This window comes from Taudactylus pleione, unplaced genomic scaffold (assembly GCF_031769625.1).
Source record: "Taudactylus pleione unplaced genomic scaffold, aTauple2 ptg001570l, whole genome shotgun sequence".
NCBI lineage: Eukaryota > Metazoa > Chordata > Amphibia > Anura > Myobatrachidae > Taudactylus > Taudactylus pleione.
Genome location: NW_028285967.1, coordinates 7063 through 35021, shown reverse-complemented (window position 1 = coordinate 35021; position 27959 = coordinate 7063). Strand labels below are relative to the sequence as shown.

Sequence of the window (27959 nt, the reverse complement as noted above, 5' to 3'; positions counted from 1 at the left end):
ACACACGTATGCCATGTATGTAGAATAGTACACACACACGTATGCCATGTATGTAGAATAGTACACACATATGCCATGTATGTAGAATAGTACACACATATGCCATGTATGTAGAATATTACACACGCACACACACGTATGCCATGTATGTAGAATATTACACACACACGTATGCCATGTATGCAGAATATTTACTCGCACACACATATGCCATGTATGTAGAATATTACACACACACGTATGCCATGTATGTAGAATAGTACACACATATGCCATGTATGTAGTATATTACACACACGTATGCCATGTATGTAGAATAGTACACACATATGCCATGCATGTAGAATAGTACATGCACACGTATGCCATGTATGTAGAATATTACACGCACACGTATGTAGACTATTACACACACGTATGCCATGTATGTAGAATATTCGACACACATATGCCATGTATGTAGAATAATACATGCACACGTATGCCATGTATGTAGAATATTACATGCACACATATGTAGATTACACGCACATGTATGCCATGTATGTAGAATATTACACACACACACGTATGCCTTGTATGTAGAATATTACACACACACACGTATGCCACGTATGTAGAATATTACACACACACAAGTATGCCATGTATGTAGAATAGTACACACACGTATGCCACGTATGTAGATTACACACACACGTATGCCATGTATGTAGAATATTACACACACGTATGCCATGTATGTAGATTACACACACACGTATGCCATGTAGAATATTACACACACACATATGCCATGTATGTAGAATAGTACGCACATATGCCATGTATGTAGAATATTACACACACACGTATGCCATGTATGTAGATTACACACACGTATGCCATGTATGTAGAATACTACACGCACACGTATGCCATGTATGTAGAATATTATACGCACATACGTATGCCATGTATGTAGAATATTACACGCGCACACATATGCCTTGTATGTAGATTACACAAACACGTATGCCATGTATGTAGAATATCACACACACACACGTATGCCATGTATGTAGAATAGTACACACACACGTATGCCATGTATGTAGAATAGTACACACATATGCCATGTATGTAGAATAGTACACACATATGCCATGTATGTAGAATATTACACACGCACACACACGTATGCCATGTATGTAGAATATTACACACACACGTATGCCATGTATGTAGAATATTACACGCACACACGTATGCCATGTATGTAGAATATTATACGCACACACGTATGCCATGTATGTAGAATATTACACGCACACACGTATGCCATGTATGTAGAATATTACACGCACACACATATGCCTTGTATGTAGAATATTACACACACACGTATGCCATGTATGTAGAATATTACACACACGTATGCCATGTATGTAGAATATTACACGCACACGTATGCCATGTATGTAGATTACACACACACACATGCCATGTATGTAGAATATTACACACACGTATGTCATGTATGTAGAATAGTACACACATATGCCATGTATGTAGAATATTACACACACACACGTATGCCATGTATGTAGAATATTACACACACGTATGCCATGTATGTAGAATATTACACACACGTATGCCATGTACGTAGAATATTACACACACACGTATGCCATGTACGTAGAATATTACACACACGTATGCCATGTATGTAGAATATTACACACACACGTATGCCATGTATGTAGATTACACACACATATGCCATGTACGTAGAATATTACACACACATGTATGCCATGTATGTAGAATAGTACACACATATGCCATGTATGTAGATTACACACACACGTATGCCATGTATGTAGAATAGTACACACATATGCCATGTATGTAGATTACACACACACGTATGCCATGTATGTAGAATAGTACACACATATGCCATGTATGTAGAATAGTACATACACGTATGCCATGTATGTAGAATATTACACACACGTCTGCCATTTATGTAGAATATTACACACACGTGTGCCATGTATGTAGAATATTACACACACACGTATGCCATGTATGTAGAATAGTACACACATATGTAGAATAGTACACACACGTTTGCCATGTATGTAGTTTACACACACACGTATGCCATGAATGTAGAATATTACACACACATGTATGCCATGTATGTAGAATATTACACACACGTATGCCATGTACGTAGAATATTACACACACACACGTATGCCATGTACGTAGAATATTACACACACACGTATGCCATGTATGTAGAATATTACACACACACGTATGCCATGTATGTAGATTACACACACACACATATGCCATGTATGTAGAATATTACACACACATGTATGCCATGTATGTAGAATAATACACACGTTTGCCATGTATGTAGAATATTACACACACACATATGCCATGTATGTAGAATATTACACACACATGTATGCCATGTATGTAGAATAGTACACACGTATGCCATGTATGTAGAATAGTACACACACATATGCCATGTATGTAGAATATTACACACACATGTATGCCATGTATGTAGAATAGTACACACGTATGCCATGTATGTAGAATAGTACACACACGTTTGCCATGTATGTAGAATATTACACACACACGTATGCCAGGCAATACTGCTCAGCACCTGGAATCATTTCCCAGCTCCTTTGCACCATGTTAATACTGTAACCCTCAGAGAACACCCCAATTTTTCCCAGTCTAAAAAGGGTTGTTTCCAGCATCACAAATGGGACCAGCAGCCACCACAGATTAGGGACAGCTAGCGCATGCCATGTACTCACCCATATGGCCCAGTCGTGTCCCAGGAATATAGGGTTCCCTTCCAGGTACCACCCCAGGTCCCAGGATGGCAAAGATGGTCTCCTCCTCTGCGGTCAGCACCTCCTCTGCGGAACCGTTCTGGGTGGAGTGAGGAACCCGCGCCAGCTTCTCCTTGGTCCGTCTCTTAAAATCATTCCAGCGTTTCTGGACTTCCTGCGCAGTGCGCTTCCAGTTGGTTATTGCGTTGATCTTGGAGGCTATGCCCTCCCAGACCCGGCGTCGCTCTGCCACACTGAGGCGCCGGCTCTGTGCACCGTACAGCATAGAATAGTGCGCCCGCACTTCTCTGATGAGGATTTGGTTCTCCTCATAGGAAAACCTGGGTTTCCGCAGTCGAGTCACTTCCTCTGTGTCGCCGGACATGGCGAGGGCATTCACTATGGCCTCCAGGGTTCTGGCTGCGGGATAAGGGAGACAGTGAGAGATAAGTCTAGCAAACATTTCAACATTTTGCTAATAAATGACCAATTCGGGGGATATTTTAGATCATTAAATGTGTGAAAAAGCGTAAAACAAAGCGATGAGATGAAAGTGACAGGTATGAAGGTCATGACAGAGCTCGAGGATAACCGCCGAGGTCTCATGGTCGGCTCCGACATACGGAGGGGAAGGGGCGATTCTCCCATCCACAGCAGCGAGGTGTTTCTCTAACTGAGCAGATATACAGTGACTTACAACCTGGAAGACTTGCCATTCACAAAAGAACGGTGTGGATTGGTTGGTCCTTACACAAGAGGTGAAATGACCACACCTCCCAGCTGTCCCGCCATCTCACTCGCAGAGCGAGAAGAGCCTGCTGGGCACACCCCCAGAGTCATGAAAACATGAGTGGCGGGAAAACATGCGTCCTTTTCAGGCACGCACGACTTCAACATGCACAGGATTGGTTTGAAGCACAGTCTTTACATTATACTAAATAACATGGGTACAATGACCCAGTCTTTCCTCTTATATGTGACATTTCCTCTCCTTAAAAAGATTTACCAGCACCACTCACAGCAGGGCCGCAAATAGTGGGCCGCTAAGGGGGCATGTGCCCGGGGCGCAGGACTTGAGGGGGTGCAGAGGAGAAGCTGCCCCCCCCAATCCTGTGTGTCACATCTGTCAGTTCTGAAGGGGCTGCTGTCACCGGGGGGCATTACTGTGTTTGGCATAATGTATTGTAAAGGGACACTACTGTGTGTGGCATTATATATTGTAATGGGTACTACTGTGTGTGGCATAATGTGTAAGGGACATTACTGTGTGGCACAAGGTGTAAGGGGCATTACTGTGTGGCTTAATGTGTAAGGGGCATTACTGTGTGGCATAATGTGTAAGGGGCATTACTGTGAGTCGCTTAATTTATTGTAAGGGGCATTACTGTGTGGCTTAATGTGTAAGGGGCATTACTGTGTGGCATAATGTGTAAGGGGCATTACTGTGTGGCATAATGTGTAAGGGGCATTACTGTGAGTCGCTTAATGTATTGTAAGGGGCATTACTGTGTGGAATAATGTATTGTAAGGGGCTTTGCTCTGGCATAATGTGCAAGGGGCCTTACTGTGGGGCATAATTTGTTGTAAGGGCATTGCTGTGTGGCATAATGTATTGTAAGGGACATTACCATGTGTCTTAATGTGTTAGGGGCATTACTGTGTGGCTTAATGTGTAAGGGGCATTATTGTGGCATATTGTGTAAGGGGCATTACTGTGCGTCACTTAATGTATTGTAAGGGGCATTACTGTGTGGCATAATGTATTGTAAGGCGCATTATTGTGTGACAATGTATAAGGGGTATTACTGTGGCATAATGTGTAAGGGGCTTTACTGTGTGGCTTAATGTGTAAGGGGCATTACTGTGTGGCATAATGTGTATGGGGCCTTACTGTGGCACAATGTGTAAGGGGCATTACTGTATGGCATAATTGGCTCAATTCAACGCAAATTGAATAACGCCGGGAAGGAGCTCCCGAAGTTATTCAATTAAGCGCGCTGTTAACCCCGACTAAGGATTTCTTCTCGCATCTCTCCTGGGGTGCGAGCAGAAATCCATCAAAACTACAGACGCGATGCGGTTTTCTGCCCTTAGTGCCACACAAAAAGCATAGTGCAGGGCAGTTTAGTTGGAGAATGCCGGTTCTCGCGACTAAACACCTTAAGGCGCGAGAACTGGCATACTCCAACAAAACTGCGCGCTGAATTGAATAGCTCCGGGAGCTCCTTCCTGGTGCTATTCAATTTGCGTTGAATTTAATCAAGCCCATTGTGTTGTAAGGGGCATTACTGTGTGTGGCATAATGTGTAAGGGGCATTACAGTGTGGCATAATGTGTTGTAACGGGCTTTACTGTGGCATAATGCGTAAGGGGCATTACTGTGGCATAATGTATAAGGGGCCTTAGTGTGGCATAATGTGTAAGGGGCCTTAATGTGGCATAATGCGTAAGGGGCCTTACTGTGGCATAATGCGAAAGGGGCATTACTGTGTGGCACAATGCGTTGTAAGGGGCATTACTGTGTCATGAAACCACACACCTTTTTCGTCCTGTCTTTTTTTTTTTTTTTGGCTGGCATATATTGGGCAGCAAGTGAACAGTCAGTTGTCGATGTGTTGGAAGCAGGAAAACTGGACAAGCACCAGGAACTGAGAGACTAAAGGCCCCCATACATCAGAGATTGATTGCAGCAATTGTGCAATTTGCAATCGATTGTGTATAAAATTCTTTGAAGAATTGCCACAATCCATTGAATAAGGGGAAGATTTTTATACACAATCAATTGCAAATTGCACGATTGCTGCAATCAATCTCTGATGTATGGGGGCCTTTAGACAAGGGCAAAATTGTGATGGCTAGACCACCGTGGTGTGGGATGTTCCAGGTACGCTGTGGTTAGAACCTACCAAAAGTGGTCCAAGGAAGGACAACTGGTGAACCGGCAGCAGGGTCATAGGCACCCAAGGCTAATTGATGCCCTTCCGGTCCTATGCCACAGAGGAGCTATAGCAGCACAAACTGCTGAAACAGTTTATATGACAGAAAGCTGTCAGAACACACAGGGCCTGAATTAGAGACGGACCCTAACGCAATTCTTACACAGATCGAGCGACTGTTTGCCATTGCGCGTAAGCAAGAATGAGATTACGGATGCAGAGGAAGCCATTGCAAAGTGAGTGACAGGTTGTCAGTGTTTGGGGCTGGTTAGAAAAACAAAGACGTGTCTGACCGTTTAAACGCTGTTACATGGGTGCATAAATTCGCCGCCGCTATCTCCCCGCAGCATGAGAGCCCTCTGCGTGGGAGAGCTGCCGACTCTGTGGGTGGTCAGACCTGATTGCCGCTCAATGTGCGCGATGTTACCGATATTTACACAGGTAAGCGACGTGGTACGTGTGTGAGAAGGCAGCAGTGGGCGTCTTTATGGCGGCTGAGGTTTGTCAGTCATTAGCGTCTATCTCTGAAACAGGCCCGCTATGCATCGCAGCTCTCCGCAGACTGGTCACAGTGCCCACTGTGCATCGCAGCTCTCCGCAGACTGGTCACAGTGCCCACTATGCATCGCAGCTCTCCGCAGACTGGTCACAGTGCCCACTATGCATCGCAGCTCTCCGCAGACTGGTCACAGTGCCCACTATGCATCGCAGCTCTCCGCAGACTGGTCACAGTGCCCACTATGCATCGCAGCTCACCGCAGACTGGTCACAGTGCCTACTGTGCATCACAGCTCTCCGCAGACTGGTCACAGTGCCCACTATGCATCGCAGCTCTCCGCAGACTGGTCACAGTGCCCACTGTGCATCGCAGCTCTCCGCAGACTGGTCAGAGTGCCCATTGTGCATCACAGCTTTCCGCAGACTGGTCACAGTGCCCACTGTGCATCGCAGCTCTCCGCAGACTGGTCACAGTGCCCACTGTGCATCGCAGCTCTCCGCAGACTGGTCAGAGTGCCCATTGTGCATCAAAGCTCTCCACAGACTGGTCACAGTGCCCACTGTGCATCGCAGCTCTCCGCAGACTGGTCACAGTGCCCACTGTGCATCGCAGCTCACCGCAGACTGGTCACAGTGCCCACTGTGCATCGCAGCTCTCCGCAGACTGGTCACAGTGCCCACTATGCATCGCAGCTCTCCGCAGACTGATCACAGTGCCCACTATGCATAGCAGCTCTCCGCAGACTGGTCACAGTGCATCACAGCTTTCCGCAGACTGGTCACAGTGCCCACTGTGCATCGCAGCTCTCCGCAGACTGGTCACAGTGCCCACTGTGCATCAAAGCTCTCCGCAGACTGGTCACAGTGCCCACTGTGCATCGCAGCTCTCCGCAGACTGGTCACAGTGCCCACTGTGCATCGCAGCTCTCCACAGACTGGGCAGAGTGCCCATTGTGCATCGCAGCTCTCCACAGACTGGTCACAGTGCCCATGCTGACTCCTGTCCATGTACTATAAGGGCCTATATTGGGCACGTGAGCATCAGAACTGGAAAATGGAAGGATGTGGCCTGGTCTGATGAATCACGTTTTCTTTTACCTTATGTAGATGGCTGAGTGAGTGTGCGTCATTTACCTGGGGAAGAGATGGTACCAGGAGGCACTATGGGAAGAAGGCAGTCGGCGGGGGCAGTGTGATGGTCTGGGCAATGTTCTGCTGGGAAACTTTGGGTCCTAGCATTCATGTGGATGTTACTTAAGACCTCCCTAAACATTGGGGTTAATCCAATTAGGGGCGAGTTGGGTCCTGCGAGCCATGTTCACTGCAAACTCCCACTGGAAACATTTGCATTACTTTTCTAGATGAATTCACATGTTTTTGCCCACCCCCTGAGCAGGTAAAATGGTAGGGAGAATCTTTACTTTTAAGGTACAGATATTGGGACACAAGGTAGAACCTCTGGTATACGGCTCACAATGAATAATCACACACTTGGCGGGGTTAACATAGTATCATTTGACCAATAAAGACATGTCAGTTTTCAGGTGAATATCTCTAAAGTAATAGCTCAATAATGAGTTAAATGATGTAGGACAGGTATGGGGAGGTGTAAATTATGTGGGACAGGTATGTGGGGGTGTAAGTGATGGGGGACAGGTATGGGGAGGTGTAAATGATGTAGGACAGGTATGTAGAGGTGTAAATGATGTAGGACAGGTATGTGGGGGTGTAAATGATGGGGGACAGGTATGTGGGGGTGTAAATGATGGGGGACAGGTATGTGGGGGTGTAAATGATGGGGGACAGGTATGTGGGGGTGTAAATGATGGGGGACAGGTATGTGGGGTGTAAATGATGGGGGACAGGTATGTGGGGGTGTAAATGATGGGGACAGGTATGGGGAGGTGTAAATGATGTGGGACAGGTATGTGGGGGTGTAAATGATGTGGGACAGGTATGGGGAGGTGTAATGGGGGACAGGTATGGGGAGGTGTAAATGATGTAGGACAGGTATGTGGAGGTGTAAATGATGGGGGACAGGTATGGGGAGGTGTAAGTGATGTAGGACAGGTATGTGGAGGTGTAAATGATGTAGGACAGGTATGTGGAGGTGTAAGTGATGGGGGACAGGTATGGGGAGGTGTAAATGATGGGGGACAGGTATGTGGAGGTATAAATGATGGGGGACAGGTATGTGGAGGTGTAAATGATGGGGGACAGGTATGTGGAGGTGTAAGTGATGGGGGACAGGTATGTGGAGGTGTAAATGATGGGGGACCGATATGTGGAGGTGTAAATAATGGGGGACAGGTATGTGGGGGTGTAAATGATGGGGGACAGGTATGTGGAGGTGTAAATGATGTGGGTGTGTAAATGATGTGGAATAGGTATTTGTAGGTGTATATGATGTAGGACAGGTATGGGGAGGTTTATATGATGGGGGACCGGTATGTGGAGGTGTAAAGGATGTCGGACAGGAATGTGGGTGTGTAAATGATGTAGAATAGGTATTTGGAGGTGTAAATGATGTGGGACAGGTATGTAGAGGTATAAATGATGTGGGACAGGTATGTGGAGGTGTAAATGATGGGGGACAGGTATGTGGGGGTGTAAATGATGGGGACAGGTATGTGGGGGTGTACATGATGGGGGACAGGTATGTGGGGGTGTAAATGATGTGGGACAGGTATGGGGAGGTGTAAGTGATGGGGGACAGGTATGGGGAGGTGTAAATGATGTAGGACAGGTATGGGGAGGTGTAAATGATGGGGGACAGGTATGTGGAGGTGTAAGTGATGGGGGACAGGTATGTGGAGGTGTAAATGATGGGGGACCGGTATGTGGAGGTGTAAATAATGGGGGACAGGTATGTGGGGGTGTAAATGATGGGGGACAGGTATGTGGAGGTGTACATGATGTGGGACAGGTATGTGGAGGTGTAAATGATGTGGGTGTGTAAATGATGTGGAATAGGTATTTGTAGGTGTATATGATGTAGGACAGGTATGGGGAGGTTTATATGATGGGGGACCGGTATGTGGAGGTGTAAAGGATGTCGGACAGGAATGTGGGTGTGTAAATGATGTAGAATAGGTATTTGGAGGTGTAAATGATGTGGGACAGGTATGTAGAGGTATAAATGATGTGGGACAGGTATGTGGAGGTGTAAATGATGGGGGACAGGTATGTGGGGGTGTAAATGATGAGGGACAGGTATTTGGAGGTGTAAATGATGTGGGACAGGTATGGGGAGGTGTAAGTGATGGGGGACAGGTATGGGGAGGTGTAAATGATGTAGGACAGGTATGGGGAGGTGTAAATGATGGGGGACAGGTATGTGGAGGTGTAAGTGATGGGGGACAGGTATGGGGAGGTGTAAATGATGTAGGACAGGTATGTGGAGGTGTAAATGATGGGGGACAGGTATGTGGAGGTGTAAATGATGGGGGACCGGTATGTGGAGGTGTAAATAATGGGGGACAGGTATGTGGGGGTGTAAATGATGGGGGACAGGTATGTGGAGGTGTAAATGATGGGGGACCACTATGTGGAGGTGTAAATAATGGGGGACAGGTATGTGGAGGTGTAAATGATGGGGGACAGGTATGTGGAGGTGTAAATGATGGGGGACAGGTATGTGGGGGTGTAAATGATGGGGGACAGGTATGTGGAGGTGTAAATGATGGGGGACCACTATGTGGAGGTGTAAATAATGGGGGACAGGTATGTGGAGGTGTAAATGATGGGGGACAGGTATGTGGAGGTGTACATGATGTGGGACAGGTATGTGGAGGTGTAAATGATGTGGGTGTGTAAATGATGTGGAATAGGTATTTGTAGGTGTATATGATGTAGGACAGGTATGGGGAGGTTTATATGATGGGGGACCGGTATGTGGAGGTGTAAAGGATGTCGGACAGGAATGTGGGTGTGTAAATGATGTAGAATAGGTAGTTGGAGGTGTAAATGATGTGGGACAGGTATGTAGAGGTATAAATGATGTGGGACAGGTATGTGGAGGTGTAAATGATGGGGGACAGGTATGTGGGGGTGTAAATGATGAGGGACAGGTATTTGGAGGTGTAAATGATGTGGGACAAGTATGTGGAGGTGTAAATGATGTGGGACAAGTATGTGGAGGTGTAAATGATGGGGGACAGGTATGTGGAGGTGTAAATGATGGGGGACAAGTATGTGGAGGTGTAAATGATGTGGGACAAGTATGTGGAGGTGTAAATGATGTGGGACAAGTATGTGGAGGTGTAAATGATGGGGGACAGGTATGTGGAGGTGTAAATGATGTGGGACAGGTATGTGGAGGTGTAAATGATGTGGGACAGGTATGTGGAGGTGTAAATGATGGGGGACAGGTATGTGGAGGTGTAAATGATGGGGGACAGGTATGTGGAGGTATAAATGATGGGGGACAGGTATGTGGAGGTGTAAATGATGGGGGACAGGTATGTGGAGGTGTAAATATTGTGGGACAGGTATGTAGGGGTATAAAGGATGTGGGCCAGGTACAGGGTGGTGTAAATGATGGGGGAGAGGTATGACAACACTGTAAAATTACTATAAAGACATTTTTCTGTTCGACAAAATGGCGGTAAACCACTTTCTTGCTAAAAATCTGCAATCATTAATAAAAAGTGCAAAAATCATACATATGACACAATTTAAAAACCTCCAGTACTTTCCACTAACCGCCTTCTATATGGTCTCGCTATCTCAGCTGTCACTAACCGCCTTCTATATGGTCCCGCTATCTCAGCTGTCACTAACCGCCTTCTATATGGTCCTGCTATCTCAGCTGCCACTAACCGCCTTCTATATGGTCCAGCTATCTCAGCTGTCACTAACCGCCTTCTATAAGGTCCCGCTATCTCAGCTGTCACTAACCTCCTCCTATATGGTCCAGCTATCTCAGCTGTCACTAACCGCCTTCTATAAGGTCCCGCTATCTCAGCTGTCACTAACCTCCTCCTATATGGTCCAGCTATCTCAGCTGTCACTAACCGCCTTCTATATGGTCCAGCTATCTCAGCTGTCACTAACCGCCTTCTATATGGTCCAGCTATCTCAGCTGTCACTAACTGCCTTCTATATGGTCATGCTATCTCAGCTGTCACTAACTGCCTTCTATATGGTCCCGCTATCACTAACCGCCTTCTATATGGTCCCGCTATCTCAGCTGTCACTAACCGCCTTCTATGTGGTCCAGCTATCTCAGCTGTCACTAACCGCCTTCTATGTGGTCCAGCTATCTCAGCTGTCACTAACCGCCTTCTATGTGGTCCAGCTATCTCAGCTGTCACTAACCGCCTTCTATAAGGTCCCACTATCTCAGCTGTCACTAATCGCCTTCTATGTGGTCCAGCTATCTCAGCTGTCACTAACCGCCTTCTATGTGGTCCAGCTATCACTAACCGCCATCTATGTGGTCCAGCTATCTCAGCTGTCACTAACCGCCTTCTATGTGGTCCAGCTATCACTAACCGCCTTCTGTGTGGTCCAGCTATCTCAGCTGTCACTAACCGCCTTCTACATGGTCCAGCTATCTCAGCTATCACTAACCGCCTTCTATGTGGTCCAGCTATCTCAGCTGTCACTAACTGCCTTCTATAAGGTCCCGCTATCTCAGCTGTCACTAACCGCCTATGTGGTCCCGCTATCTCAGCTGTCACTAACCGCCTTCTATAAGGTCCCGCTATCTCAGCTGTCACTAACCGCCTTCTATATAGTCCCGCTATCTCAGCTGTCACTAACTGCCTTCTATGTGGTCCAGCTATCTCTAACTTCCTACTATATGGTCCCGCTATCTCAGCTGTCACAAACCGCCTTCTATATGGTCCCGCTATCTCAGCTGTCACTAACCGCCTCTATATGGTCCAGCTGTCACTAACCACCTCTATATGGTCCAGCTGTCACTGACCGCCTTCTATGTGGTCCAGCTATCTCAGCTGTCACTAACCGCCTTCTATAAGGTCCCGCTATCTCAGCTGTCACTAACCGCCTTCTATAAGGTCCCGCTAACTCAGCTGTCACTAACCGCCTTCTATGTGGTCCAGCTATCTCAGCTGTCACTAACCGCCTTCTGTATGGTCCAGCTATCTCAGCTGTCACTAACCGCCTTCTATGTGGTCCAGCTATCTCAGCTGTCACTAACCGCCTTCCATATGGTCCCGCTATCTCAGCTGTCACTAGCCGCCTTCTATAAGGTCCCGCTATCTCAGCTGTCACTAGCCGCCTTCTATAAGGTCCCGCTATCTCAGCTGTCACTAACCGCCTTCTATGTGGTCCAGCTATCTCAGCTGTCACTAACCGCCTTCTATTTGGTCCCGCTATCTCAGCTGTCACTAACCGCCTTCTATATGGTCCCGCTATCTCAGCTGTCACTAACTGCCTTCTATATGGTCCCGCTATCTCAGCTGTCACTAACCGCCTTCTATGTGGTACAGCTATCTCAGCTGTCACTAACCGCCTTCTATATGGTCCAGCTATCTCAACTGTCACTAACCACCTTCTATGTGGTCCAGCTATCTCAGCTGTCACTAACCGCCTTCTAAATGGTCCCGCTATCTCAGCTGTCACTAACCGCCTTCTATGTGGTACAGCTATCTCAGCTGTCACTAACCGCCTTCTATATGGTCCAGCTATCTCAGCTGTCACTAACCGCCTTCTATGTGGTCCAGCTATCTCAGCTGTCACTAACCGCCTTCTATGTGGTCCAGCTATCTCTAACCTCCTACTATATGGTCCAGCTATCTCAGCTGTCACTAACCACCTTCTATGTGGTCCAGCTATCTCAGCTGTCACTAACCGCCTTCTATATGGTCCCGCTATCTCAGCTGTCACTAACCACCTCTATATGGTCCAGCTGTCACTAACCGCCTTCTATGTGGTCCAGCTATCTCAGCTGTCACTAACCGCCTTCTATATGGTCCATCTATCTCAGCTATCACTAACCGCCTTCTATGTGGTCCAGCTATCTCAGCTGTCACTAACTGCCTTCTATAAGGTCCCGCTATCTCAGCTGTCACTAACCGCCTTCTATGTGGTCCCGCTATCTCAGCTGTCACTAACCGCCTTCTATAAGGTCCCGCTATCTCAGCTGTCACTAACCGCCTTCTATATAGTCCCGCTATCTCAGCTGTCACTAACTGCCTTCTATGTGGTCCAGCTATCTCTAACTTCCTACTATATGGTCCCGCTATCTCAGCTGTCACTAACCGCCTTCTATATGGTCCCGCTATCTCAGCTGTCACTAACTGCCTTCTATATGGTCCCGCTATCTCAGCTGTCACTAACCGCCTTCTATATGGTCCCGCTATCTCAGCTGTCATTAACCGCCTTTTATGTGGTCCAGCTATCTCAGCTGTCACTAACCGCCTTCTATATGGTCCAGCTATCTCAGCTGTCACTAACCGCCTCTATATGGTCCAGCTGTCACTAACCACCTCTATATGGTCCAGCTGTCACTGACCGCCTTCTATGTGGTCAAGCTATCTCAGCTGTCACTAGCCGCCTTCGATGTAGTCCAGCTATCTCAGCTGTCACTAACCGCCTTCTATGTGGTCCAGCTATCTCAGCTGTCACTAACCGCCTTCTAAATGGTCCCGCTATCTCAGCTGTCACTAACCGCCTTCTATGTGGTACAGCTATCTCAGCTGTCACTAACCGCCTTCTATATGGTACAGCTATCTCAGCTGTCACTAACCGCCTTCTATGTGGTCCAGCTATCTCAGCTGTCACTAACCGCCTTCTATGTGGTCCAGCTATCTCTAACCTCCTACTATATGGTCCAGCTATCTCAGCTGTCACTAACCACCTTCTATGTGGTCCAGCTATCTCAGCTGTCACTAACCGCCTTCTATATGGTCCCGCTATCTCAGCTGTCACTAACCACCTCTATATGGTCCAGCTGTCACTAACCGCCTTCTATGTGGTCCAGCTATCTCAGCTGTCACTAACCGCCTTCTATATGGTCCATCTATCTCAGCTATCACTAACCGCCTTCTATGTGGTCCAGCTATCTCAGCTGTCACTAACTGCCTTCTATAAGGTCCCGCTATCTCAGCTGTCACTAACCGCCTTCTATGTGGTCCCGCTATCTCAACTGTCACTAACCGCCTTCTATAAGGTCCCGCTATCTCAGCTGTCACTAACCGCCTTCTATATAGTCCCGCTATCTCAGCTGTCACTAACTGCCTTCTATGTGGTCCAGCTATCTCTAACTTCCTACTATATGGTCCCGCTATCTCAGCTGTCACTAACCGCCTTCTATATGGTCCCGCTATCTCAGCTGTCACTAACTGCCTTCTATATGGTCCCGCTATCTCAGCTGTCACTAACCGCCTTCTATATGGTCCCGCTATCTCAGCTGTCACTAACCGCCTTTTATGTGGTCCAGCTATCTCAGCTGTCACTAACCGCATTCTATATGGTCCAGCTATCTCAGCTGTCACTAACCGCCTCTATATGGTCCAGCTGTCACTAACCACCTCTATATGGTCCAGCTGTCACTGACCGCCTTCTATGTGGTCAAGCTATCTCAGCTGTCACTAACCGCCTTCGATGTAGTCCAGCTATCTCAGCTGTCACTAACCGCCTTCTATGTGGTCCAGCTATCTCAGCTGTCACTAACCGCCTTCTATATGGTCCCGCTATCTCAGCTGTCACTAACCGCCTTCTATAAGGTCCCGCTATCTCAGCTGTCACTAACCGCCTTCTATAAGGTCCCGCTATCTCAGCTGTCACTAACTGCCTTCTATATGGTCCCGCTATCTCAGCTGTCACTAACCGCCTTCTATATGGTCCCGCTATCTCAGCTGTCACTAACCGCCTTTTATGTGGTCCAGCTATCTCAGCTGTCACTAACCGCCTTCTATATGGTCCAGCTATCTCAGCTGTCACTAACCACCTTCTATGTGGTCCAGCTATCTCAGCTGTCACTAACCACCTTCTATGTGGTCCAGCTATCTCAGCTGTCACTAACCGCCTTCTATATAGTCCAGCTATCTCAGCTGTCACTAACCGCCTCTATATGGTCCAGCTGTCACTAACCACCTCTATATGGTCCAGCTGTCACTGACCGCCTTCTATGTGGTCCAGCTATCTCAGCTGTCACTAACCGCCTTCTATGTGGTCCAGCTAACTCAGCTGTCACTAACCGCCTTCTATGTGGTCCAGCTAACTCAGCTGTCACTAACCGCCTTCTATGTGGTCCAGCTATCTCAGCTGTCACTAACCGCCTTCTATGTGGTCCAGCTAACTCAGCTGTCACTAACCGCCTTCTATGTGGTCCAGCTATCTCAGCTGTCACTAACCGCCTTCTATAAGGTCCCGCTATCTCAGCTGTCACTTACTGCCTTCTATAAGATCCCGCTATCTCAGCTGTCACTAACTGCCTTCTATAAGGTCCCGCTATCTCAGCTGTCACTAACTGCCTTCTATGTGGTCCCACTATCTCAGCTACTAACCGCCTTCTATAAGGTCCCGCTATCTCAGCTGTCACTAACTGCCTTCTATAAGGTCCCGCTATCTCAGCTGTCACTAACTGCTTTCTATAAGGTCCCGCTATCTCAGCTGTCACTAACCGCCTTTTATGTGGTCCAGCTATCTCAGCTGTCACTAACCGCCTTCTATATGGTCCAGCTATCTCAGCTGTCACTAACCACCTTCTATGTGGTCCAGCTATCTCAGCTGTCACTAACCACCTTCTATGTGGTCCAGCTATCTCAGCTGTCACTAACCGCCTTCTATATGGTCCCGCTATCTCAGCTGTCACTAACCGCCTCTATATGGTCCAGCTGTCACTAACCACCTCTATATGGTCCAGCTGTCACTGACCGCCTTCTATGTGGTCCAGCTATCTCAGCTGTCACTAACCGCCTTCTATGTGGTCCAGCTAACTCAGCTGTCACTAACCGCCTTCTATGTGGTCCAGCTAACTCAGCTGTCACTAACCGCCTTCTATGTGGTCCAGCTAACTCAGCTGTCACTAACCGCCTTCGATGTGGTCCAGCTATCTCAGCTGTCACTAACCGCCTTCTATGTGGTCCAGCTATCTCAGCTGTCACTAACCGCCTTCTATATGGTCCCGCTATCTCAGCTGTCACTAACAGCCTTCTATAAGATCCCGCTATCTCAGCTGTCACTAACTGCCTTCTATATGGTCCCGCTATCTCAGCTGTCACTAACCGCCTTCTATATTGTCCCGCTATCTCAGCTGTCACTAACCGCCTTTTATGTGGTCCAGCTATCTCAGCTGTCACTAACCGCCTTCTATATGGTCCAGCTATCACTAACCACCTTCTATGTGGTCCAGCTATCTCAGCTGTCACTAACCACCTTCTATGTGGTCCAGCTATCTCAGCTGTCACTAACCGCCTTCTATATGGTCCCGCTATCTCAGCTGTCACTAACCGCCTCTATATGGTCCAGCTGTCACTAACCACCTCTATATGGTCCAGCTGTCACTGACCGCCTTCTATGTGGTCCAGCTAACTCAGCTGTCACTAACCGCCTTCTATGTGGTCCAGCTATCTCAGCTGTCACTAACCGCCTTCTATGTGGTCCAGCTAACTCAGCTGTCACTAACCGCCTTCTATGTGGTCCAGCTATCTCAGCTGTCACTAACCGCCTTCTATAAGGTCCCGCTATCTCAGCTGTCACTAACCGCCTTCTATGTGGTCCAGCTATCTCAGCTGTCACTAACCGCCTTCTATAAGGTCCCGCTATCTCAGCTGTCACTAACCGCCTTCTATAAGGTCCCGCTATCTCAGCTGTCACTAACTGCCTTCTATAAGGTCCCGCTATCTCAGCTGTCACTAACCACCTTCTATAAGGTCCCGCTATCTCAGCTGTCACTAACCGCCTTCTATATGGTCCCGCTATCTCAGCTGTCACTAACCGCCTTTTATGTGGTCCAGCTATCTCAGCTGTCACTAACCGCCTTCTATATGGTCCAGCTATCTCAGCTGTCACTAACCACCTTCTATGTGGTCCAGCTATCTCAGCTGTCACTAACCACCTTCTATGTGGTCCAGCTATCTCAGCTGTCACTAACCGCCTTCTATATAGTCCAGCTATCTCAGCTGTCACTAACCGCCTCTATATGGTCCAGCTGTCACTAACCACCTCTATATGGTCCAGCTGTCACTGACCGCCTTCTATGTGGTCCAGCTATCTCAGCTGTCACTAACCGCCTTCTATGTGGTCCAGCTAACTCAGCTGTCACTAACCGCCTTCTATGTGGTCCAGCTAACTCAGCTGTCACTAACCGCCTTCTATGTGGTCCAGCTATCTCAGCTGTCACTAACCGCCTTCTATGTGGTCCAGCTAACTCAGCTGTCACTAACCGCCTTCTATGTGGTCCAGCTATCTCAGCTGTCACTAACCGCCTTCTACAAGGTCCCGCTATCTCAGCTGTCACTTACTGCCTTCTATAAGATCCCGCTATCTCAGCTGTCACTAACTGCCTTCTATAAGGTCCCGCTATCTCAGCTGTCACTAACTGCCTTCTATGTGGTCCCACTATCTCAGCTACTAACCGCCTTCTATAAGGTCCCGCTATCTCAGCTGTCACTAACTGCCTTCTATAAGGTCCCGCTATCTCAGCTGTCACTAACTGCTTTCTATAAGGTCCCGCTATCTCAGCTGTCACTAACCGCCTTTTATGTGGTCCAGCTATCTCAGCTGTCACTAACCGCCTTCTATATGGTCCAGCTATCTCAGCTGTCACTAACCACCTTCTATGTGGTCCAGCTATCTCAGCTGTCACTAACTGCCTTCTATAAGGTCCCGCTATCTCAGCTGTCACTAACCGCCTTCTATGTGGTCCCGCTATCTCAACTGTCACTAACCGCCTTCTATAAGGTCCCGCTATCTCAGCTGTCACTAACCGCCTTCTATATAGTCCCGCTATCTCAGCTGTCACTAACTGCCTTCTATGTGGTCCAGCTATCTCTAACTTCCTACTATATGGTCCCGCTATCTCAGCTGTCACTAACCGCCTTCTATATGGTCCCGCTATCTCAGCTGTCACTAACTGCCTTCTATATGGTCCCGCTATCTCAGCTGTCACTAACCGCCTTCTATATGGTCCCGCTATCTCAGCTGTCACTAACCGCCTTTTATGTGGTCCAGCTATCTCAGCTGTCACTAACCGCCTTCTATATGGTCCAGCTATCTCAGCTGTCACTAACCGCCTCTATATGGTCCAGCTGTCACTAACCACCTCTATATGGTCCAGCTGTCACTGACCGCCTTCTATGTGGTCAAGCTATCTCAGCTGTCACTAACCGCCTTCGATGTAGTCCAGCTATCTCAGCTGTCACTAACCGCCTTCTATGTGGTCCAGCTATCTCAGCTGTCACTAACCGCCTTCTATATGGTCCCGCTATCTCAGCTGTCACTAACCGCCTTCTATAAGGTCCCGCTATCTCAGCTGTCACTAACCGCCTTCTATAAGGTCCCGCTATCTCAGCTGTCACTAACTGCCTTCTATATGGTCCCGCTATCTCAGCTGTCACTAACCGCCTTCTATATGGTCCCGCTATCTCAGCTGTCACTAACCGCCTTTTATGTGGTCCAGCTATCTCAGCTGTCACTAACCGCCTTCTATATGGTCCAGCTATCTCAGCTGTCACTAACCACCTTCTATGTGGTCCAGCTATCTCAGCTGTCACTAACCACCTTCTATGTGGTCCAGCTATCTCAGCTGTCACTAACCGCCTTCTATATAGTCCAGCTATCTCAGCTGTCACTAACCGCCTCTATATGGTCCAGCTGTCACTAACCACCTCTATATGGTCCAGCTGTCACTGACCGCCTTCTATGTGGTCCAGCTATCTCAGCTGTCACTAACCGCCTTCTATGTGGTCCAGCTAACTCAGCTGTCACTAACCGCCTTCTATGTGGTCCAGCTAACTCAGCTGTCACTAACCGCCTTCTATGTGGTCCAGCTATCTCAGCTGTCACTAACCGCCTTCTATGTGGTCCAGCTAACTCAGCTGTCACTAACCGCCTTCTATGTGGTCCAGCTATCTCAGCTGTCACTAACCGCCTTCTATAAGGTCCCGCTATCTCAGCTGTCACTTACTGCCTTCTATAAGATCCCGCTATCTCAGCTGTCACTAACTGCCTTCTATAAGGTCCCGCTATCTCAGCTGTCACTAACTGCCTTCTATGTGGTCCCACTATCTCAGCTACTAACCGCCTTCTATAAGGTCCCGCTATCTCAGCTGTCACTAACTGCCTTCTATAAGGTCCCGCTATCTCAGCTGTCACTAACTGCTTTCTATAAGGTCCCGCTATCTCAGCTGTCACTAACCGCCTTTTATGTGGTCCAGCTATCTCAGCTGTCACTAACCGCCTTCTATATGGTCCAGCTATCTCAGCTGTCACTAACCACCTTCTATGTGGTCCAGCTATCTCAGCTGTCACTAACCACCTTCTATGTGGTCCAGCTATCTCAGCTGTCACTAACCGCCTTCTATATGGTCCCGCTATCTCAGCTGTCACTAACCGCCTCTATATGGTCCAGCTGTCACTAACCACCTCTATATGGTCCAGCTGTCACTGACCGCCTTCTATGTGGTCCAGCTATCTCAGCTGTCACTAACCGCCTTCTATGTGGTCCAGCTAACTCAGCTGTCACTAACCGCCTTCTATGTGGTCCAGCTAACTCAGCTGTCACTAACCGCCTTCTATGTGGTCCAGCTAACTCAGCTGTCACTAACCGCCTTCGATGTGGTCCAGCTATCTCAGCTGTCACTAACCGCCTTCTATGTGGTCCAGCTATCTCAGCTGTCACTAACCGCCTTCTATATGGTCCCGCTATCTCAGCTGTCACTAACAGCCTTCTATAAGATCCCGCTATCTCAGCTGTCACTAACTGCCTTCTATATGGTCCCGCTATCTCAGCTGTCACTAACCGCCTTCTATATTGTCCCGCTATCTCAGCTGTCACTAACCGCCTTTTATGTGGTCCAGCTATCTCAGCTGTCACTAACCGCCTTCTATATGGTCCAGCTATCACTAACCACCTTCTATGTGGTCCAGCTATCTCAGCTGTCACTAACCACCTTCTATGTGGTCCAGCTATCTCAGCTGTCACTAACCGCCTTCTATATGGTCCCGCTATCTCAGCTGTCACTAACCGCCTCTATATGGTCCAGCTGTCACTAACCACCTCTATATGGTCCAGCTGTCACTGACCGCCTTCTATGTGGTCCAGCTAACTCAGCTGTCACTAACCGCCTTCTATGTGGTCCAGCTATCTCAGCTGTCACTAACCGCCTTCTATGTGGTCCAGCTAACTCAGCTGTCACTAACCGCCTTCTATGTGGTCCAGCTATCTCAGCTGTCACTAACCGCCTTCTATAAGGTCCCGCTATCTCAGCTGTCACTAACCGCCTTCTATAAGGTCCCGCTATCTCAGCTGTCACTAACTGCCTTCTATAAGGTCCCGCTATCTCAGCTGTCACTAACCACCTTCTATAAGGTCCCGCTATCTCAGCTGTCACTAACTGCCTTCTATGTGGTCCCACTATCTCAGCTGTTACTAACCGCCTTCTATAAGGTCCCGCTATCTCAGCTGTCACTAACTGCCTTCTATAAGGTCCCGCTATCTCAGCTGTCACTAACTGCCTTCTATAAGGTCCCGCTATCTCAGCTGTCACTAGCCGCCTTCTATGTGGTCCCGCTATCTCAGCTGTCACTAACCGCCTTCTATATGGTCCAGCTATCTCAGCTGTCACTAACCACCTTCTATGTGGTCCCGCTATCTCAGCTGTCACTAACCGCCTTCTATATGGTCCAGCTATCTCAGCTGTCACTAACCGCCTTCTATGTGGTCCCGCTATCTCAGCTGTCACTAACCACCTTCTATGTGGAAGCTGTGTTACCCAACGCAGAGCCGTAGCTAGAGGCCATGTTCCGCCAGAGTAGAGAAGGAGACACTACAAGAGCCGCAGGCAGGTACAAGTGTCCATGGTGGAGTGTTTGCGAGCACCGTCGGCTCTGCACTGTCCCCAGGCACGGACATTGGGCGTCTCAGGGCTGGCACATTGCGGTGCACATGAGTACACAAGGGGAGGGATGAAACCAGTATTTGCATATGACTGCTGCTGCGACCACATCTGTATAAGACCCTGTATCACTAAGTGCAGTGTCCGGGAAACGGAGCCGCACAGCTAAGACGACCACCACTGCATAAAGATTCATACTTCATCAAGGGGAAATGTTGGCGCTATGGAAGGGTTTACACTCGACCAATCAGAAGTAGCCGCATAGCGCAACCGAAAATCATTAACATGACAGTGTATTGCTGCAGCAGCTCTCCGCTACCCAAGAGACACTCCGACTAAATGGCGAATCACTGATATGTGGGCACGCCGTTAGTGTGACGCATGCGTTCCTGCCTCTCTACCAGCTCTCCAGCCGTAAGTAAACGGGGATACAAAAAACCCTATAGACTGACAGTACGGCAATGTGCGCCTCACCAAACCCTATAGACTGACAGTACGGCAATGTGCGCCTCACCAAACCCTATAGACTGACAGTACGGCAATGTGCGCCTCACCAAACCCTATAGACTGACAGTACGGCAATGTGCGCCTCACCAAACCCTATAGACTGACAGTACGGCAATGTGCGCCTCACCAAACCCTATAGACTGACAGTACGGCAATGTGCGCCTCACCAAACCCTATAGACTGACAGTACGGCAATGTGCGCCTCACCAAACCCTATAGACTGACAGTACGGCAATATGCGCCTCACCAAACCCTATAGACTGACAGTACGGCAATGTGCGCCTCACCAAACCCTATAGACTGACAGTACGGCAATGTGCGCCTCACCAAACCCTATAGACTGACAGTACGGCAATGTGCGCCTCACCAAACCCTATAGACTGACAGTACGGCAATGTGCGCCTCACCAAACCCTATAGACTGACAGTACGGCAATGTGCGCCTCACCAAACCCTATAGACTGACAGTACGGCAATGTGCGCCTCACCAAACCCTATAGACTGACAGTACGGCAATGTGCGCCTCACCAAACCCTATAGACTGACAGTACGGCAATGTGCGCCTCACCAAACCCTATAGACTGACAGTACGGCAATGTGCGCCTCACCAAACCCTATAGACTGACAGTACGGCAATGTGCGCCTCACCAAACCCTATAGACTGACAGTACGGCAATGTGCGCCTCACCAAACCCTATAAACTGACAGTACGGCAATGTGCGCCTCACCAAACCCTATAGACTGACAGTACGGCAATGTGCGCCTCACCAAACCCTATAGACTGACAGTACGGCAATGTGCGCCTCACCAAACCCTATAGACTGACAGTACGGCAATGTGCGCCTCACCAAACCCTATAGACTGACAGTACCGCAATGTGCGCCTCACCAAACCCTATAGACTGACAGTACGGCAATGTGCGCCTTACCAAACCCTATAGACTGACAGTACCGCAATGTGCGCCTCACCAAACCCTATAGACTGACAGTACGGCAATGTGCGCCTCACCAAACCCTATAGACTGACAGTACGGCAATGTGCGCCTCACCAAACCCTATAGACTGACAGTACGGCAATGTGCGCCTCACCAAACCCTATAGACTGACAGTACGGCAATGTGCGCCTTACCAAACCCTATAGACTGACAGTACGGCAATGTGCGCCTCACCAAACCCTATAGACTGACAGTACGGCAATGTGCGCCTCACCAAACCCTATAGACTGACAGTACGGCAATGTGCGCCTTACCAAACCCTATAGACTGACAGATACAAGGAAAAGGCGTGTGCACATACAAGGAAAATGGTGCACATATACAAGGTAAAGGCGTGTACACATACAAGGAAAGTGGAGTATATATGCAAGGAAAAGGCGTGTGCACATACAAGGAAAAGGCGTGTGCACATACAAGGAAAGTGGTGCACATACAAGGAAAAAGCGTGTACACATACAAGGAAAGTGGAGTACATATACAAGGAAAAGGCGTGAGCACATACAAGGAAAGTGGTGCACATACAAGGAAAAGGCGTGTGCACATACAAGGAAAAGGCTTGTGCACATACAAGGAAAGTGGAGTGCACATGCAAGGAAAGTGGAGTGCACATACAAGTAAAAGTGTGTGCACATACAAGGAAAAAGGCGTGTGCACATACAAGGAAAAGTGTGTGCATATAAAAGGAATGTGCGTGTATATACAAAGAACAGGTGTATGCTTGTACATATGCAAGGAAAAAGCTTGTGCGTGTGCACATACAAGGAATAGGCGTGTGCACATACAAGGAAAAGGCGTGTGCACATACAAGGAAAGTGGTGCACATACAAGGTAAAGGCGTGTGCACATACAAGGAAAGTGGAGTACATATACAAGGAAAAGGCGTGTGCACATACAAGGAAAGTGGTGCACATACAAGGAAAAGGCGTGTGCACATACAAGGAAAAGGCTTGTGCACATACAAGGAAAGTGGAGTGCACATACAAGGAAAAGTGTGTGCACATACAAGGAAAAAGGCGTGTGTTCATACAAAGAAAAGTGTGTGCATATAAAAGGAGTGTGCGTGTATATACAAAGAACAGGTGTATGCTTGTACATATGCAAGGAAAAAGCTTGTGCGTGTCTACATACAAGGAAAAGGTGTTTGTGTACATACAAAGAAAATGTGTGTGAGCATGTATATGGCGCGTGTATATATGTCCTGTGTATATATGGCATTTGTATATGGAGCGTGTATATATGTCCTGTGTATATGGAGCATGTATATATGTCCTGTGTATATATGTCCTGTGTATATGGAGCGTGTATATATGTCCTGTGTATATATGGCGCGTGTATATATGTCCTGTGTATATATGTCCTATGTGTATATGGAGCGTGTATATATGTCCTGTGTGTATGGAGCATGTATATATGTCCTGTGTGTATGGAGCATGTATATATGTCCTGTGTGTATGGAGCATGTATATATGTCCTGTGTATATGGAGCATGTATATATGTCCTGTGTATATATGTCCTGTGTATATGGAGCGTGTATATATGTCCTGTGTATATATGGCCTGTGTATATATGTCCTGTGTGTATATGGAGCGTGTATATATGTCCTGTGTATATATGGCGCGTGTATATATGTCCTGTGTATAAATGTCCTGTGTGTATATGGAGCGTGTATATATGTCCTGTGTGTATATGGCGCGTGTATATAAAAGGAACATTGTTTGTGCATTTCTGAATCCTAGATTACATGTTACATGTGTGTCCTGTACGCAGTAAGATGGCGACTATTGTACACAGAATATACTGGGAAACATAAGGGGACTCAAAGCTTTATAAATAATGTGTCTGAGCACTAATTATATACATATATTATATGTATTATATTAGCACTAATTTTATATATATATATTTTATTAACACAACAGAAGGAGAAAACGCGCGCTCACAAATACATACTTCATATGAGAACGGTGCGGCCACCACCCCTAAAGTCTTCTCCAAACTACAAAGATCACCAAGAACTTAACAGTAGAATTCCCCTGAGAAGTATCTACCATCGATCTCTCCATCTGAGCCCTTAGACTGATATCTGTACTTATTATACTGTTACTATTTGTACAGTATTCACATTACGGGGCCTATGTATCAAAGCTTGATGTGAGATAAAATTGTGACATAGATATCACCAACCAATCAGCTCCAAACCATCATTTCTTAATGCAAAATGCACGTTACAAGCGGATTGGTTGGTGATATATATCTGACATCAAGCTTATGTCACATATACCCCTAAGTCTGTATCTGTGAGCGTCCTTTTCTTGTGTTACTATATATTGTATATCTGTCTGACAGAGATATGTAGGGAAAGCTGCAGCTATATATTGTGTTTTCTGGTATAGTCTAGATTTGGATTTTGCGCACAGTGAGGGCATTTGTTACCGTATAATATATATATAAAATCACAGCTGCCATCCGGCTTCTCATTGGGGTTATTATAACAATGTACTTAGGGAAGAGGCAGCTGCAGGACGCTGGGTGTAATGCAGAGTAGGTCGGCACTACATGGATGAATGCCGACACCTGAGCTGCCTCTGTGGTGCTATCTGCAACCAACCAGTTCAGTGGGAGTTACTGGCTGACTCGTTGCTATGGGTTACACAGCATCGGGGCGATCTGTACCATCTTAGCGCCAGAAGTGCCGGCTGTAGGGCGCTGTGTGCGCTGAATGAGCACAATATAATGGAGAACGCTTTGCGCTCAGTGTGGATGGGTGAATGGGAAATACGGGGTAACTATGGGGAGTAGAGACAATCCCCATATCTGCTCACTGTCACCTATTCTAACGCTGCGGCCAGCGATGGACAAACGATGCGCATTCCCGCATGGACGATAACGATATCTATCCGTGCCCGCAGGAGGCAATGGTCGTTGGTCGTGGGTGAGATTGTTGGTGTATGGAGGAACGATATCATTCATCCAACACAGCGGGAAATTCACGGGAGATCGTTCAGCGATATCGATTGCTAAATAGATCATCCAGTGTGTGCGCGCGGCTCAGGCACATCGTCCGGCGTGCGCGCGGCTCAGGCACATCGTCCGGCGTGCGCGCGGCTCAGGCACATCGTCCGGCGTGCGCGCGGCTCAGGCACATCGTCCGGCGTGCGCGCGGCTCAGGCACATCGTCCGGCGTGCGCGCGGCTCAGGCACATCGTCCGGCGTGTGTACATTAATAGAATAATTGAAAGTGAATTCATTTATTGAGTCTCATTTATTATATTGTTTTTACGGTTTACACTGTGTATAAGGTTCAGAAAAGCGCACTGTACGCAGTAAATGGAGGGAAATTACAGTCTGCGCTGTACAGGGGGCTACAAGAAAGCTGCATGTACAGGGGGCCCCAGGGATGCAGCACACACACAGCACAGGGGGCCCCAGGGATGCAGCACACACACAGCACAGGGGGCCCCAGGGATGCAGCACATACAGTACAGGGGGCCCCAGGGATGCAGCACACACACAGCACAGGGGGCCCCAGGGATGCAGCACATACACGGTACAGGGGGCCCCAGGGATGCAGCACACACAGCACAGGGGGCCCCAAGTGTGCAACATACCCAGCACAGGGGGCCCCAGGGATGCAGGACACACACACGGTACAGGGGGCCCCAGGGATGCAGCACACACACACACACAATACAGGGGGCCCCAGGGATGCAGCACACACACGGTACAGGGGGCCCCAGGGATGCAGCACACACAGCACAGGAGGCCCCAGGGATGCAGCACACACACGGTACCGGGGGCCCCAGGGATGCAGCACACACACACAGTACAGGCGGCCCCAGGGATGCAGCACACACACGGTACAGGGGGCCCCAGGAATGCAGCACACACACACAGTACACGGGGCCCCAGGAATGCAGCACACACACACAGTACAGGGGCCCCAGGTATGCAGCACACACACGGTACAGGGGGCCCCAGGGATGCAGCACACACACGGTACAGGGGGCCCCAGGTATGCAGCACACACACGGTACAGGGGGCCCCAGGTATGCAGCACACACACGGTACAGGGGGCCCCAGGTATGCAGCACACACACGGTACAGGGGGCCCCAGGTATGCAGCACACACACGGTACAGGGGGCCCCAGGTATGCAGCACACACACAGTACAGGGGGCCCCAGGTATGCAGCACACACACGGTACAGGGGGCCCCAGGGGTGCAGCACACACAGTACAGGGGGCCCCAGGGATGCAGCGCACACTCAATACAGGGGGCCCCAGGGATGCAGCGCACACACAGTACAGGGGGCCCCAGGGGTGCAGCACACACACACGGTACAGGGGGCCCCAGGGATGCAGCACACACACGGTACAGGGGGCCCCAGGAATGCAGCACACACACACAGTACAGGGGGCCCCAGGGATGCAGCACACACACGGTACAGGGGGCCCCAGGGATGCAGCACACACACGGTACAGGGGGCCCCAGGAATGCAGCACACACACGGTACAGGGGGCCCCAGGGATGCAGCACACACACGGTACAGGGGGCCCCAGGAATGCAGCACACACACGGTACAGGGGGCCCCAGGGATGCAGCACACACACAGTACAGGGGCCCCCAGGAATGCAGCACACACACAGTACAGGGGGCCCCAGGTATGCAGCACATACAGTACAGGGAGGGGATCTCCGGGCTGCAGAGCACAGTAGGGTGACGCTATGTGTATGTGCAGCGCAGGACGCAGAACGCTATATACTGAATTTCTCACCGTTTTTGTAGCTTCTTCTGCTCCTGCTCCACCTCTTCCACTTCCTCTCCCCCCCCCTCCACTCACCCCGGGCAGCACAGCCGGGCATGCTCCGCACTGCGTCACTGCACCCTCCCCGCTACTGCGTCACTGCACCCTCCCCGCTGCTCCGACATGGATCCCCTTCAGCGGAAGGACCTTCCTGACGTCAGGCGGTGGGCGGGGCCCGAGGCGGGAGTCACATTAGTGACAGATCTGGCGGCCGGGTCCGGGCTGTGGGGTGGAGGGGTGCTATATCTGCCTGGCAGTGGGGTGGAGGGGTGCTAGGGCTGGTAGAGGGGTACTATATCTGCCTGGCAGTGGGGTGGAGGGGTGCTAGGGC

At 48.8% G+C, this 27959-nt stretch overlaps 1 protein-coding gene across 1 annotated transcript in view; it reads right to left on the bottom strand.

Annotated features, from left to right (window-relative positions):
- Positions 1-27662, bottom strand: part of LOC148442324 (myb-related transcription factor, partner of profilin-like) — a 47431-nt gene extending 19769 nt beyond the window's left edge. Inside the window, exons 1-2 of the mRNA XM_088464041.1 lie at positions 27599-27662; positions 2841-3278 (exon numbers count right to left, since the gene is read on the bottom strand). Of these exons, the coding sequence (XP_088320167.1) occupies positions 2841-3243 (403 nt within the window). The 5' untranslated portion in view covers positions 3244-3278; positions 27599-27662. The remainder of the gene's footprint in view (positions 1-2840; positions 3279-27598) is intronic.
- Between the last annotated feature and the right edge of the window lie 297 nt (positions 27663-27959).